The following is a 15877-nucleotide window of genomic DNA, read 5'->3' as shown; positions in this document are numbered from 1 at the left end:
GCAAGTTTCTTGCATAACGCAGCTGAGAAATTCCAAGAAATAATGCCAAGGTTTGTTCGTAACATTTTATTGCATATGAATAAATGTTGAATACAGGTGTGGGTAAGCAGCTTAAATACTGCTGCATATAACCGCTTGCTATAAGAGTCGAGAAACATTTAATGCCTTGCTCATAAGTAAGAAATGCCCTCAAATGAGAGAGTCATGAATGAAAATGGCCGAGCAGTGTTTGTTGCCTGGCAAAAAAAAAAAATTACAACAATAGTGCGTGCCACTTCTGATGGCACACTGTTTTAAAGGAGCTGCAGTTTTGTGCAGCACATTAAGAGCGAGCTTTCAGTTCTGCACGCGTTCGTAAACCCGGAAGCGGTAAGTGATGCCGTTTTCCTCCTGGGGTTCTTGGGGGACGCCTTCCTCTTTGACGGGGCAAAACGCACTGGTGTCGAACTCTGGGAAGAACACATCGCACTCAAAGTCCGCATCGATCTCTGTGAGGTAAATGCGCGTGCAGTGGCCACTTTCAAGAGCCTCATGGTACACCCGGGCTCCTCCAACTAGAAAGACCTTGTCAACCTGAGAAGGGGCAAACAAATGGTCAAGGTTTCAATGGTCAACCAGCTTCCATGCTTACAGGTTGCAGACTGGACAAAATTCAATTTCTTCATTCTCAGTTAAACTACCGACTGCACCTGTGTGCTGTAGTTTTAAGCCAAAATGGCTTAAACTTGTGATGCGAAGTTAGGGTCACCGCTATACTTTTGGCAGACCTCGAAAAAGACGCATATACTAGAACTGAAAACAGCTGGTCTGCTCCATCCTGGTTACAAAATATGCTGCGACATGTTTTCATTGCCCTTTAAATGTATACACATGATACACCTGCTACTGTAGGCACTAGTGATGCAGAACTATCAGGAAATTGACTATTGATAGTATCGCTAGGTTTTTTGAAACTACTGATAGTGTAAAAAACTATCAATAGTGCTACTATCGATGGCAATGCTATCGATGGCATTGCTATCAATAGCAAGACTATCGATAGTAACACTAATTATATTATACATTTGTTGGCCAGCGATATACCCAAAACATTCGCGGTACCCGATTGGTTGCACGGCTTTATGATCATAACTTAACGTCCCAAAGAGACTCAAGCTATGAGAGATGCCGTAGTGGAGGTCTCCGGATAAATTTTGACCAGCTGTGGTTTTTTGACGTGCACTGGGACAGTTCGGAAAAATAGCTGGAACTGCATCCGATGAAAGAACCAACAGCACAACTTGTGCTGACTAACATGACACCATCGTGCACTACAGACGTCGTCTTGTTAACTTAACCGCTGCAGAAATGCTATTTGCGCACATGCTTCGCAACTCGGACATTCGCACACTAACACAATCCAGTAACTTTACATAGGGAACGTCTGCAGAGCTCGGTGACGCGTAGGCTGCGAAAATGGGCAAGTCCTGTCAGTTACTCATACCATCACCTTCATATACCACACACTCAGGAAACCAAGTTTAGGATGCAGTGGCTACGCGAGATCAATTTTATAGAATAATTACTACTGTATATGGCAAGTAGTATCGATAGTTTTTTTTTTACCATCCATAGTTCGATAGTGGCTCAACTATCAATAGTACCATCGATAGTTTTGCATCACTAGTAGGCAGTAGAGCTGTACCTGTGACTCTCTGCCCACAGTGACGGGATTTGAAGGCGCAGCCTCCTTTCCCACGCTATGCAGCCCTAGGAAGCCGAGCACCAGGCTGGGCCATAGCTTGTACCCATTTTGAGAAACCCGGCCGGCGGCGGGAGTCGAACCCACCACCTCCCGAAGCCGAAGCGGGTGCTCTACCACGAAGCCACGAAACCAAGTAGGCAGTACTGCTGTTCAGTACCAGCAACGCATCATCCTATGCTGACAGAGGTCAGCTGATGTTCAGTCATCTGTGAACTTGGAGAACACTGGAACAGAGTGGTGTGTTCCAGACACAGAAACAAATAATGTTGGCACATGTTCCATTACAGGGACAAGAACAAGGTGACTTCCCAGCAGCAGTGCTGTGAAAGAGCTAGATCTTGGCATTTTTTCTCAGAAACCTAAGCATGTTAGTTCACCAAACTTCAACCGAATAACAACCGAAGCTTAGCTTTTTTTGTAATGGCATGTCACTGATACACTGGGACGGCACAGATGAGACAATGGGGAATTACATTTGTAAGCACTGGTGGTTCATAGTTGCTTGCCTTCTCCTCTGCTTTGCACTTATATTTTAAGAATTTCAACGTGCTAGCCAAAGACCTATTTAATGCTGGCCTGCAATGCGTAATTCATGGCTGTAGGTCTCAAGGTACTCAAGAGCAAGGCATGGAGATGTCGAATTGTGGAAAGCAAAAGGTAGACAGAAGGTAGAAATTCAGAATGACACTTGCCTTCCCTGCATCAACCAGTGTCTGCAGAAGTTCCAAGGCAGCTGTAAAGCTGGTAGCCACATGGTGTCCTTCAGGAACCTCTTTCAACGTCTTGCTCACCACAACATTTATCCTGTCAAAAAAATAGGGTGACATTATGAAAAGTTCATCCAGCAGATTTGGATTCATGAAAACCTCTACTGGACATCACATAACCACCTGCAACTGGAGACGATGATTTGTTGTGTCGGATTCACCTACTGCAAGCATATGGAAGGGGTTAAGACTAAATGGATAGAGACTTTCAGTGCTCATCTTGGAGTCTGTACAAACTGAACACCCGAACATTACAAAATCGGCGCTTGCAAGTTTTAGTGCTGAAGAACACCTTCAGAGTGGGAATAGTAAAACTGACTGGGGAGAGTAGGATTTGCGACTTTAATTTATGGAAAATATAAATAGCCATAAATCTATATCCATTCATGTTCTTGAAACTACTGTCCTGGAATGCGGGTCGTGTAGGAACAGCGACAGTAACTGCCATTTCTGACACGGACATTGAATTCGGCGCTACCTGTCGCTGAGCGGTCGGTACTTGGGCGGTATCGACTCCCAAGTATTCCGGCCCATGACGACGGCGTTCTGCTTTCCTTCGGCCGCTTGGCTGGTGATTCGCGTGAAGTAGGCCATCTCCTTCTTGAGGCGCCATGGGAGTGCGTTCTTGAAGCCGATCCCTCGGTTGCGACACATCGCCGCGATGGCGAAACACGACACCACTCTCTTGGCGCCGGGGCACATGGTTGAACAAAAGCACACTGACGGGCTAAAGGGGCTCCGAAGACACGTGTGTGCGGTGTGCGCACAGCCGGTTCGAATGACGTGCTCAGATAACAACGTGCTTATATAGTCGGGAGCCGTTATCGCAGCGCGACAGCTTTCGGCATCCGCGATAAAGTTGGCGCGTTTAAACTGCCAGCTCAGAATGGCGGGAAAGCACACTGTGAGCGCTACAGGGGGTCACCCTAATAAAGGGCACTAAAAGCGCGAAAGTTTGGCGGCCAAAAAACAGCGAATTAACTTCGCTCCTTTTATATCGCTTCGCAAGAGCACTCCGACATAATGAGGAAAGTTTTATCGCATTGATCGCTGGTGGTGAGCCACTGGCTGGGCTCTTCAAGGCTATTTATGCTGTATGAACAAAATAATTGAAATAAATCTTAAATCTTACAGAATATTTAACAATATTTTTACGCTTCAAGACTTTGTATTCACCGTTCAGACTGCCAGAAATATTTTTGGTTGTTAGCGGGTACGAAACTAACAATTGTAACGTTTCATAGCAACGGCCGGTCTCGTGCGTTTCGCGCGCTTGACTGCAGTTTTGTCGATTTGTTCTAGAATCTGCGTCTTGGAGGTGGACTGCGTGGTGTAGTTTGTGTGCCTGTTTTTCAACTGCGCTAGGTCCCTTTATCGTGAGATACGCGGCTAGCCGCGCACTGTTACGTCGTCATGAGCTACGGCCGGGCTCCGCCGACGATTGACGGGATGACCTCCCTGAAGGTCGACAACCTGACGTACCGCACCACGCCGGAGGACCTGAAGCGTGTGTTCGAGCGGTACGGCGATGTGGGGGACGTCTACATACCTCGCCACCCGTACACGAGGGAGAGCCGCGGCTTCGCCTTCGTGCGCTTTTATGACAAGCGTGACTGCGAGGACGCCATGGATGCCCTAGACGGCTACATCATGGATGGTCGGGAGCTTCGCGTCCAAATGGCGCGCTACGGTAGGCCTAGCGACCCGTACCGCCAGTCGTCCTCCCGATACGGCGGCTCGAGTCGCCGTAGCCGCTCACGGTCACGGAGCCGCAGCCGACGCAGATCCAGGTACGTACTCGTGATTGTGCATTTATCTAACTTCATGTAATCGTGTTTGGCGTTGCAAAAGCGAGAGCTTTGTGGGTCGCAGTTACGAGGCCATGAAGTGCGCGGCGTGATTAGGCATGGCCTCCGAGATCACCCGCGCGCATTACGACTGGTAGCGCCGCAGCGATGCACATGAGGGCACTAGTGTCCGTAGCCTGTTTACTTCCCTTTTCGTCAGAAGTTGCTTTCATTGCAGGAAAAGAAGTCGGAAGGGAGGACTTGCTTATGGCACTGTCATGTGTAATCTAAATAAGTAACAGTACATGGCTACACATCTGCGTAGGTAGTGTGTAACGTCATCCGTGTGTGCGTGAGCGCAGTGAAGAGTGCCTGAGTTGCTAAAAGTGTATTCTGCTATCTTTTGGTGCACAAAAGGAGTGCGCGGAGAGAAAAAAAAAAAAAAAAAGTCATACTGTCACATGTGCACCATCATTCAAATTATTTGTAAAAAGAAAGTGTGTTACACATTTTCAAGGTTTTACAAAAGCCAGTTTATTGGGAGAGAAGGAATATAGACAGTGAGTTTCTACTCTGAATAGTATGTGGAAAGAAGCAGTACTTGATTACATTTGTGTGACTGTAAAATGCCTACTTCCTGCAAACGGCGTTCTTGCAGAAGTTAGGTGATTGTAAGCTGCATAGTGGATGAGTGGAATGATCAGTTTGATGCAAAAATTTAATTGCTCTTACGTTAAATTAAGTGAGGCCTAAGCTCACTATATACAGCAGCGGAAGGTTAAAAAGCAGCCATGCATTGCATAAGATCAAACATAGTGTTTCTTTGTCAGGCCTCAACTTTAACGATTGAGAGCTTTACGCTTGGTGCTGTAAAAGAGAAGCATCAGAGCACTTTTTTAGTGACAAACTGTCTCGGTTAAGAACTCAGATTTAGTAACTAAACCCTCCATAGCTAACTTGTATGAGAGAAGCCTACAGCCACTGAAACCAAGGGGCACAAGGGATATTTAATTAATTTATTTATTTTGTGGTGTTGATCAATTTTTAATATTACTGAAAATGTTACCGCTTAAAGCTGATTTATTAGAAAAGCTGGAGAAAAAACAACCACATGCTGCCGGTGGGATCCGAACCCACGACCTCCGAATTACGCGTCCGGTGCTCTACCGCTGAGCTACGGCGACGGCTGTCAAATCTTCTGCTTTCGGGGGTATTTATGTTTACAAATAACCTAACCTTGGGAGTGTTCACTAGCGCCACCCACGTTCTTAAGCGGTGGACGTGGTACGTCCTGAGTTACCGCTGATGTGACGTAGAACGTCATCTAACGGCGAGGATGGAAGCTGTGTGAGAACCCCCTTATGCTTCCTATGGCGTCAAGGCTGCCAGAACTGAGGCCCTTGCTAAGCAATTAAGCAGAGAAGGAAAGGGGAATGAGGGGCTCGTTATAAATATATGAGAGAAGCCAACAGCCACTGAAACCAAGGGGCACGAGGGATATTTAATTAATTTATTTATTTTGTGGTGTTGATCAATTTTTAATATTACTGAAAATGTTACCGCTTGGTAACTTCCATTCTTTGGAATGCTGTCATTTCTGACTGGCAACCTTTAAACCTAATTTACGGCACAGGAGCCGCAGGAGGTCAAGGTCTAGGTCACGCCTCCGATCTAGGAGCCGTTCTCGGTCTCGCCGGCATCGGTCTAGGTCCCGGTCCCGAAGGTGGGTGACAGTCACCTCGTACCGTTGTTGCATGGCGTTTTCAATGCCCATTAACTTTAATGGCACTCCGGTGCCATTACACGTGCGTGCCAGTTGTCGTTGCATTCTCAACAGCACTTCTTCTAAGCTCCATTTTAACAAGTTCGCTTCCAAGGCTACGATGGACAGTCTCGCCATGTTTGGCCCGGTTAATGGCATTGTTGCTGCCTTATGTTAACAAACTGCACAAAAAGAATCATGTACTATCTTGTATGGACACTGGTGGGCAACTTTCCCAAAATATGTGCATAATCGTACAAGGCGGTAATCAGAAAAATGCAACCAAATGCCAGAGCCAAACATTGCCTTTGCTACAAAGCACTTGCAGCATACTAAAATAAAACGTCATAAGATAAACCAGCTTATTTCCATATATTATTAAGCCCCACTTAGTTTGATAGAAGGTTTGAATTGCATGAAATGTCAAGTAACTGCATTCACATGCCATCCAGTTCAGCAGTAGTTCGAAATCTGAACCTTTGTATGATTGGGTGGCAGTGGAGGCTATGTATGTAACGTGCATTTGATTTTACGCTGTAGACTGGTCTCTGCTGCTTGTATGTGACAGTAAAAGAGAACTTGTAGGGGTGCAAGGTGGCTCATGTTTCAAAAAGTCTCAAAGTTTGACAAGACATAGAGGTAGAAAAAAGGAAACTGGACAAGCACTAATAGCTTTGCCACACTGCCATATTTAATGACATTAAGTGCTTATTGTCTTAAGTTTCCATGGAATTTGTGCGCTGCCACAAGCACAAATTTAATGGCATTAGTGCCATCCTCAACTTGCCGAGTTCGCTGTAACTCATTTGCCTTAAAAATGCGTACTTTCTGTCAGGTAGCAAATGGTTTATTCTTGACTCAGTTGGATGAGGCCCCTTTACAACATTTTTTATACAAATGGAATCATTTTTGCAGGCGCTTCTGGCATACTCGGCCTATGTGCTCATATGCATTCTTACAGCTACTTTTATAGCGATAGCTGTTAAGTGCATGTTCCTGGATTTTGCATCGTTGGAGTAGTCAGCGTAACCGGCGGGCGCGCGCGTCGCCGTGAGAACCATTTGAAGGTTGGCTACCATGGAAGGAGAAGGGTATTTACAGGAGCATAGGAGAGCTAACAGGAGGGTGGTTACCGTGGAACGAGGAGGAAGGGTGTGGCAAGAGCGGAAGAATGGGAAATTATGGCCAGAGCTGAGAAATGTAGCATGGTTCATCTGCGGCGGTGCGCGCCTAAGCAGCGAACTGGAGAGGAGAGCTAGTTGAAGAAAAGAAAAAAAAATGTGGAAAGCTAAAAAGAGCGCTGTAGAACAATACAGGTGTGAAAGTCACTCACTGTACCTGAGGATATTGTCAAATACAAAGCGGTAACAGTCCGGTCACTTTCTTTTGAACTTGTCAACCGATAACAGTGCTGTTTGTAATCGGATAAAATTGACTTGCTTGTGGGTGTCATCATTGTGACATGCATGTGGTGACTTCAAGTCGACGTTTTGTAACAACTCCAGAAATAACAGCTCTGACAAAGTTAATTTTTTGTGCACGTGTGGCACAGGTGCAACTTTCAAATGAAGGCACTTGTTTTCTCATTCCGGCCCTGGGCTTATCTCAGCAATGCGCTTTACAACTTAACCAAATCGCTCGTGGCCTTGAGGTGAGCTAAGCGGCATGCATGCAGCTTTCCCGAATGGGGTACCCCACCTGCTCTGTGGTTGTGGCATTCGGCTGCTGAGCCCTAGGATGTGTAATCATATTCCAACCATGGTGGCTGCTTTTTAGTGGAGGTGAAATGCAAACATACCTGTGCGTTGCGAGGTGTCAGTGCATGTTAAGAGAGCCCAATATGGTTTATATTAATCCGGAGACCTCTGCTACGGTGGCCCTCATAGTCCGTGTGCAGTTTTGGGATGTCGGTTGCTACACGCCATATTTCACCTTTTCTTGGCATCCTGGCCAGTGGCAGTATTGATGTAAGCTTGGGGCAGTGTGTTTATGTCTTTGGCATGCGTTATGTTTTGAATGGACTTGTGTTGATGTCACAGTGGTCACCATGTTAGCAGACCAGTATTAGCGTGGTCAAAATTTTCATGTTTGTCTAACCTGCATATTGCCATCCACACTGTAAAAGCTCTGCTTGGCACATCGTTGTGGTGACTTATATTTCACGTTTGTGTTGCCTGTTAAAAGCGTGTTGAACGTAATCTTGTGTAGTATTTTCGATTACAGTGTTAGTATTATGAAATATTTAATGCATATGCTTGACCTGCTTTTGCATACAGTAGTGGGTTTCAGAGGAAGACTTGGCAGTTAACAAGGCAAGAGTAGAGGCTAGTTGGTGCGTCATAGAGGCAATGTCTGTTGTAAGCTTACTCTACTAGTGTTGCTGATGATCATGTGCTTGCCCGTCTTTCGTTTCGCCGCTTAAATTTTTTCAGGATAGCATGTGAGCTCTCAAGTACATGTGTGCTTTGATGCTTCCTTTTGTAGCCCACAGTGTCTCGCAAAAAAAAAAGAGAGATGTTGAAACCTTGTCCTTGTGTTTTGTCTGCCCTATCTCCTAGATCTCGAAGCCGATCCAGGGACCGCCGCCGTTCCCATAGCAAGTCTCGGAGAAGCCGTAGCAGAAGCAGGCGCAAGAGTCGCAGTCGAAGCCGCCGCAAGAGCCGAAGCAAGTCCAAGGACCGAAGCAGAAGCCGCTCGAGGCGCCGTGAGTCTAAACGAAGCCGGTCCAAGTCCAGAGGGCATAGCCGCTCAAAGTCGCGGGGTCGGAGTCGATCAAGGCACCACAGCCGATCGAAATCAAAGGAACGGAGCCGAAGCAGACACCGAAGTCCATCCAAGGAACGCAGCAGGAGCAAGCACCGCAGCCGTTCCAAGTCAAAAGAGCCTAGCAGAAGCAAGCACCGCAGCCGATCCAAGTCCAAGGAGCGCAGCCGGAGCAAGCGGCGCAGTGGGTCAGAGTCGAAGGAGCGCAGCCGGAGCAAGCACCGCAGCCGGTCGAAGTCTGAGGAGAGGAGCCGGAGCAAGTCTCACCGAAGTCGCAGCCGAAGCCGCAAGGAAAGTGAGCAGCGAGATAGGAGCCACAGTCCCTCGGTGAACGGGGACTCCCGCATGCGGAGCATGTCGCGCAGCCCTCGAGACAGGCAGGACCGAGAGAGTTCACGGTCACGCAGTCCAAGGAGGAGCAGCAGCCCTGTTCCGGCGGAATCTGACAGGGCAGCCCGGGAGAAGTCTGGAAGCCGGGACCGTTCACGGTCCAAGTCGCAGGACTCCAACTGAGGCACGTGAGAGTCCTCGTTGTGTGTTTAGTGTCATGCCCATGCAGGGTGTTTTTGGAACATCATTATTCCCATTACGTTTCATCTTTTTCATATCCTTTGGTTGTGCACTGTGTAGGTGATGTGCCACCTTAACACTTGCTACCTAGGTTTGTACAAGGCCATGTCACATTTTCTACTTGTTAGCAGGCCTTCATAAGCCCCATTGTTTGTTTGGCGTCTTTAAAAAGGCTTTCTGTGCATTTGAACCTGAATATTTTTCTTCATTTTCAATGGACTCGCTTTGGGACGTTAAACCCCATAAACCAAACCAAATTGTTTAATTGTTCAATTTCAGCTCCTTTAGAAGCTGGAGCTTTGACATGCAGAAGCAAAAAAAGACGCTCACAAATTTGCTTAGCTTGCTTTGTGTCTCATCTTATCTTGCCTGTAATGTATCTCTTGTTCATTTTCTTGTTCCTCTCAAGTTTCAGTTCAGGTCCACCATTAATGTGCTTCAAATACATTCATGCATTGCTGCACATTGTGCTTGAAATTTCATTTCCACGTTGCAACTGTTTGTCGCACTGGACTGTTATTCTCCATAGATGCATTCAGCACACCTTTTTCAAACTTTGTTGCATCATAAAATGGTGCATCTTGTTAGGTGCAGGTTGGCACAAAGCAAATGCTTGTCGTTGCCGAATTGCTCCCAACTTGCTGAATTCTTTTTTTTTTTCTTGCCAGCAATGCTCTGCTAGCGCTGAAGTGTGTCACTGTGTCACAAACTTTGCATCTCTTGACTATGGTCTGTTTGAAAGTTTGACCACATAAGCAATTGTTGCCACAGCACTGTCACATGTGTATGTTTTGCTTAAGGGGGGACACTGGTCTTGAAAAGAAAATTTTATTAATTTAGTCATAGTTATGAAATTTTCAGGGCACATGTATTCTTGTGCACTGATTTTAGATATGTCATTTAATTTCATGTAAAACAATTCCTTGAGCACATATGCACTTTTTATGCTAGTATTTTGCGGAGAGTTTTGAAGAAAGTTTGCTGCGGGAAACTCGCTGAAATGTATGCCATTGGGTTCTCTTGACACCAAGGAATACAATAAGGGTGAAGTTGTCTTCCTGCCTATCATAGAACTTGAGTAATAGGGTACTGAAGCTGCCACTTCACACACAGGAATACACATTTTCCTTCTCATTTCTGAAGCGACAACTTCAAAACTCCATAACTTAAGTTCTATGATAGGCAGGAAGACAACTTCACCCTTATTGTATTCCTTGGTGTCAAGAGAACCCAGTGGCATACATTTCAGCGAGTTTCCCGCAGCAAACTTTCTTCAAAACTCTCCGCAAAATACTAGCATAAAAAGTGCATATGTGCTCAAGGAATTGTTTTACATGAAATTAAATGACATATTTAGAATCAGCACACAAAAATACATATGCCCTGAAGAATTTGTAACTGTGACTTCATTAATAAAAATTTTTTTTTCAAGACCAGTGTCCCCCCTTAATACTGTTACTGTACAGGGTTGTTGAAAGGATAGCACTGCATATGTTTGCAGCTTTGAATCCTTATAAGTGGTGCTCGTGTCGGATGTGCGAGATCAGTGTTCAGGATGCAAATGGGGATTAACTTCACTGGGCACATGGGTACTCTTGGTGGAAGAACGTTTTTCACCTGACCTTTTCTGTGGTTGTGCCCCCTGTCATGCCCGCAGGCGCTGAGCTGTGAGGATGTTGGTAAGGCGGTGCTTGCTCATACGCTGCGTTGCTGCTGCTGCCGTGACTGGTTGCAGCCTGTGGGGAGAGCTCGAGCGGAGATGAGCGGTCGGGCGTCACGTCGTGCGCGCGCATTTTTTTTTCCCCTCCCACTCTTTTTCTCCTCTGCATACCCCTCCCCCTATTCTTCAGATCTAGCATCACGCTAGTTAGTTTTGACAGCAGCAAGATTATTTTGACGAGGAAAAGGATATTTGAAGGGGCGGACAAGTTGTAGACTCGTGCATTGTACTGAGGCGTAGGCTACAGACGAAATTGGGCGAATGCAGTCGAGATTGTTTCGTATAGTCTGGGCAAACATTGGGTTTGGATAATGCAAGGGGGTCATCACAGACAGCACACGTGCAGCGTGTAATGAAACTCGGCAGTTTGTAGAAACATAGGTTGGACAATCCATACATGCTTGTGAACAAAGCCACCTTAATCTTAACATTGCTTAGAGTAAATCTGTCAGTGGCAGCCCTGGAGCTGATTGCAATCTATATTAAGTGGAAGATATTACATTAATGCTGACAGGCCATCATCAAAAATGAGTTTCTCTGGGAGGTAACACACCAGTGTCAATCTAGCAGTCTGTTGGCTTCGCCAATTTAAAACTGGAGGAACACGTCAGGAGAGTGGGTAATGGTTCAGTTTCTCTTGTCAGCCATCAGTAGCACTAGAGGTTGGGGGTTTTGACGAGTATCAGACCTAGCTACATGAAGAGTAAAGGTTGTCAATCTGGCCACCAAAGCTTTATGTTTGGCCCAATTCCCCCCGTTTGAGTGCCGGAATTGTAGCAGTCTAGGGGAAGCGCAGTCCATCTGGCGTTTTCGACGGCTGGCAGTGTTCCAGTTTGCGGCTGGCAGAGGTGGCAGCATGCGGGCGCTGGTGCGGACGGAGCAGCTGCAGGTTGCTGTCCAACCGGCGTAAGTAACGGGCTCTCACGGGACGGGGGTGCTGTGCACCGATTGCGCTTGAATGTGAACTTGACAGAGTCTCGCCACAGGCCGGGCGTGCCGTGGTGCGGTGCGGTGGTATTGGCTCGTGCCTGCTGTGGAGCGCTGCTGCAGTTGCGTGCCTGCTGGTGTGCAGTTGTTCGTGCAGGCGTCCGCAGTGGGGGACACGCCTGGTTATTGGTTTGTTTCCTTTATTCACACATTTCTTTTCAGCAACGCGTTCAAGATAAGCAAGATGTCTTTGTTCCCAGACAACAGACGTATGTTCATGCCTGTCTTGTGCACCATGGCTTACATTGAACTGCATGTGTGGCAGCGGGCATAGGTTGTGCAAGTTGTTCTTGGTATAATAAAGGTACCTATCAGAAGTGAGCTGTTCTTGTGTTTTTTTACCATAGCCTCTTTGCAGCATTGGCTTGGGAATTCCTCCAACTGAAGGATGTTTAAAAGTCTGGCGTTGTCACCAGTTGTGCGGAGAGGTGGTGTTCATCATGCCAAATGCCTTTTACGAAGCGAAAGCAGTGACTTCGAGACCATTACTCTTTGGTACAAGGGCGAATGCTGCATGCATAATTAGCATCAAAACTGGAACACAATCGTTATGGAAATTTGTCTACTACAGTTGAGTGGTTTTAGTATAGCAGTGATACTTTGATGCGAGCTGGAGCAGGTGAATTGTCTCCTGGAAGTTTTCCCGCTGTAGCATGGCTCAGTGTTGCGTACTTGAACAAATTGCATTAGCTGAAAAGGTTTGCAGCATCACTGCGTGAAAGTTCACTATTGTACCCAGAGTATTAATACATTACTTAGTGCAGGGAAAAGCAGTTTCAGGGTGGTGCGTGTGAAATTTAATCATACATTTAAATTTTTTTTGGCAGTACTATACGTATAATATAACCACTAATGGAGCTTTCTTCGTAAGGGCCGTAAAACATTTTCTGTGTATTGTTTTGCCTCTTGGTTGCATAGAGTGAGTTATAATGATGCTATTAGAATTGGTCCTACCATTTGTATTCTGGTTATTGGTATTTTAATTAGCTCGCAAAAACATTTATGACGCTGATGGTGTCGCCACACAGTGGTGGTAGTTAGCATTGGACAGGACATCATCCGGTGGGAGCTTGATGATTAGACAAATGGTAAATATACTGCCAATTATGTTAATAAATGATACGTTTTGTCACATTTTTCGTTTCTATATTGCATCAACAAAACCAACACAGTTGCCTTACGTCAAAGCAAGCAAACCAAAAAAGCCATAGGCTCCGGCTATTGTTTTGCATCGAAGGGCTTCAGCGAACTCCTCACGTGCACCCTAAAATGCGAAGGCATGATTTTAGTGTGTAACATCAACATTTCTATATTTTGTACTCATTTTCTGCATTTTCTTTCCACTACGGTGTTATCTCGACATCCGCGTGCTGTTTTGACATCCACACACGGTATCAACATCCGTGTGCTGTTTCGACGTCTTCACACTATATCAACGACCATGGCTATTTTGACATCCGAGGTTTTTCTGGGGGTTTTTCGCCTATGATTAATTAACCAATCACACCTAATCCACCAAATATTTCCCACAGTTGCATTTTATCATGCGCTACCTTACACAATTTCACACACTTAATTTTTTGAGGACGACTTAATCGTGAAGCCAAAATTGTGGACATGTTTTGGTGATGCGACAGAGCCATATAATGCTGTTGCATTAATAAGCATATTCTTTGTGGCACGATTCCAAAAAAATTGTTCAGTCTGCGATTCTTTCCTTGTGGAGACCTTTATCTTTCTGAACCAGTGTATCGCTGTGGTAAAGAACTATCCTTAAGCTCGTCTGTGCTTACTGCCGACAAAGCTTTCAATAAGGACTTGTGGAAGACTATGGCTACCATACAGAAGCGGCGCCCTGCGATGTGGTGTTGTCAACAGCATGGTGGTCAGCATGGATGAATAGCGCAGAAACTAAGCATACGGAACCACTTTTCGGCATTAATCGTATAGCTCTGGGGCATGAGAACCCCAGAGCTGGAAAAGTATTCCTAGGGGAATCGTGCTGAAGCAGCGCAATGGTAAACGCTTTTCAGGCAAATTCTATAGAGCTATATTTCGCAAAAACTGAAATGCTAGGAAGTTTGTTTCCACATGAGCACTACAGTCAGATACGTCTGCAGTGAAGGACACCGCTGCACCGAATTCCTCCACGACAAAAAAGTAGTCTGATAAAACTTTTCTAGATAAACAAGGGAATCGCACAAAAAATAAGCTTCATAATTTTGATACCTGTCTTGTTTAGTAGAGCCAAACATGAAAAAACAATTTCCTTGCCTGCTGCAATTAGCTAGGGCAGTAATACAGGATGCTGGGGACTGTGGCCCGCAGTTCACTGATGTTTTCATACGTTGTATATTTATTTATTTATTCATTTTTTAGGAAATACAAGTATTGCCCATGAGGCAAGACTAAAGGAGACTATTGGTCTCCTGACTAGGTCTTGGCCTCGCCGGGCGCAGTAGTACATAACATTGCCTTAATCATACATCCTAATCATGATCTACTACTATACATACTATACATACTACTATAATACTGCTATACATCCCTCTAAACCTGTCTATGTACCTGCTCTGTTTGTTTATTTTTTTCAACACAGGAGAGCCACACCAGAGAACTAGAATATCCACACATCGCACATAGGTGTAAAAGGGGGCATAGTTGGTCATCAGCAAAGTTAAAAAATTTTTTTAAAGTTGTTTGCACGCAACTGATGTATTGAATCTTGTTCAGGAGAATACGGAAATTGAAAACGTCACATTTAGCCTACCCTAGGGTAATGACACAGATTGCTTATGGAGAACAAAAATGGCATAATTTGAGAAACAAAGTCGCAAAAATATGTTTAGTCAGAAAATAGAATTAAAACGTTTAGCATGCATATTTTGTGCTCAACCATTCGTATTCGAAGTTGCACAACTCGAGCTAAAATTTACGAGGAGAAAAAACAAAAGCTTGCGCGAAGCACTTGGGTCTACTGTGCAGTGTCAAGTAGATCCAAGGCCGCGTTGAAAACTCAATCTGCTGTTTGCATGGAATTGTCCAGAGCGTGTCTGGTACTTTCAGAGAAGCTCAGAAAACACTGAATCTCTTTGGCAAATGAGAGAACAAAGGTAAAGAACTGTCGATTGTTGCATTTGTCTCTGTCCGAACCATCAATCGAATGAATAAACATCTCACACAAAGCTGTCGCTTGCATTTAGTCAGTCAAGCGTTGATGCTGCGGAACGACTAAAGCGCCCGTGCTGAGCAGGGTGAGTTTGAGACGAGGACGCCATGCTCACCGTAATCGCTCCGCGTTGACAGGATTTGCGGGAAGTTTAAAAATACTCACTCATACTGTTAACGAAAGAATTACAGGATCGCACTTGTCTGCTTAAGAGTGGAAATTGAGGGTGTTTGTATCCGCTATGCGCCCTGGCTAATCCCCCGCTGTGAGTATGTGCCTTTATGTGTGCCATTATGCCATTGTGCCGTTATGTGTGTATGGTGGGCTCGGAAAGATCGGGGCACTATCGCAACGTTGCCATCAGTGGGAAGAAAGAGGGAAAAGCAGCATGCTTCTCCGTAAACAGTGGTGCCACGCAGTCTCAACTGAATCCATGGCACAAGTACTATTTATTAGTCTGAGTATATTGGTAAAAAAAAGATGCCCAGGCTTAGCTTGGTTAAGCCAAGAATGCGTTGCATATTGCGCGGTCTTTTTTGCGCGAGGTATTGCTCGGCGGCACTCGATTTTCTCAGCAGCTTTTCCTCCGTGACGTATGGATGGATGCA

The 15877-nt window shown here is 45.6% G+C and overlaps 2 protein-coding genes across 4 annotated transcripts; one reads left to right on the top strand and one right to left on the bottom strand.

Moving 5' to 3' along the window:
• Window positions 1-51: 51 nt before the first annotated feature.
• Window positions 52-4491, bottom strand: Dhfr (dihydrofolate reductase). The gene is made up of 3 exons (XM_089587868.1): window positions 2990-4491; window positions 2437-2548; window positions 52-573 (listed from the first exon to the last, which is right to left on the bottom strand). The coding sequence occupies exons 1-3, from the start codon at window positions 3211-3213 to the stop codon at window positions 337-339; spliced, it is 573 nt and encodes a 190-aa protein (XP_089443994.1). The 5' UTR covers window positions 3214-4491; the 3' UTR covers window positions 52-336.
• LOC149348019 (uncharacterized) lies at window positions 3747-12412 on the top strand. Of its 3 annotated transcripts, XR_016292709.1 has the most exons (5): window positions 3747-4301; window positions 5932-6021; window positions 8619-9337; window positions 11051-12019; window positions 12100-12412. XR_016292709.1 is itself a non-coding variant. In XM_089587863.1 (4 exons), the coding sequence occupies exons 1-3, from the start codon at window positions 3925-3927 to the stop codon at window positions 9334-9336; spliced, it is 1185 nt and encodes a 394-aa protein (XP_089443989.1). In that variant the 5' UTR covers window positions 3747-3924; the 3' UTR covers window position 9337; window positions 11051-12412. The 3 variants fall into 3 exon arrangements, 2 of the variants coding, with proteins under 2 accessions (XP_089443989.1, XP_089443990.1); XM_089587863.1 differs by having other exon boundaries at window positions 11051-12412; XM_089587864.1 differs by lacking the exon at window positions 5932-6021 and having other exon boundaries at window positions 11051-12412.
• Window positions 12413-15877: the final 3465 nt, after the last annotated feature.

This window comes from Amblyomma mixtum, chromosome 4 (genome assembly GCF_055824585.1).
Source record: "Amblyomma mixtum isolate Tamu chromosome 4, ASM5582458v1, whole genome shotgun sequence".
Classification (NCBI taxonomy): Eukaryota; Metazoa; Arthropoda; class Arachnida; order Ixodida; family Ixodidae; genus Amblyomma; species Amblyomma mixtum.
The sequence above is the reverse complement of the archived record's forward strand: the minus strand, read 5'-3'. Positions and strand labels throughout refer to the sequence as shown.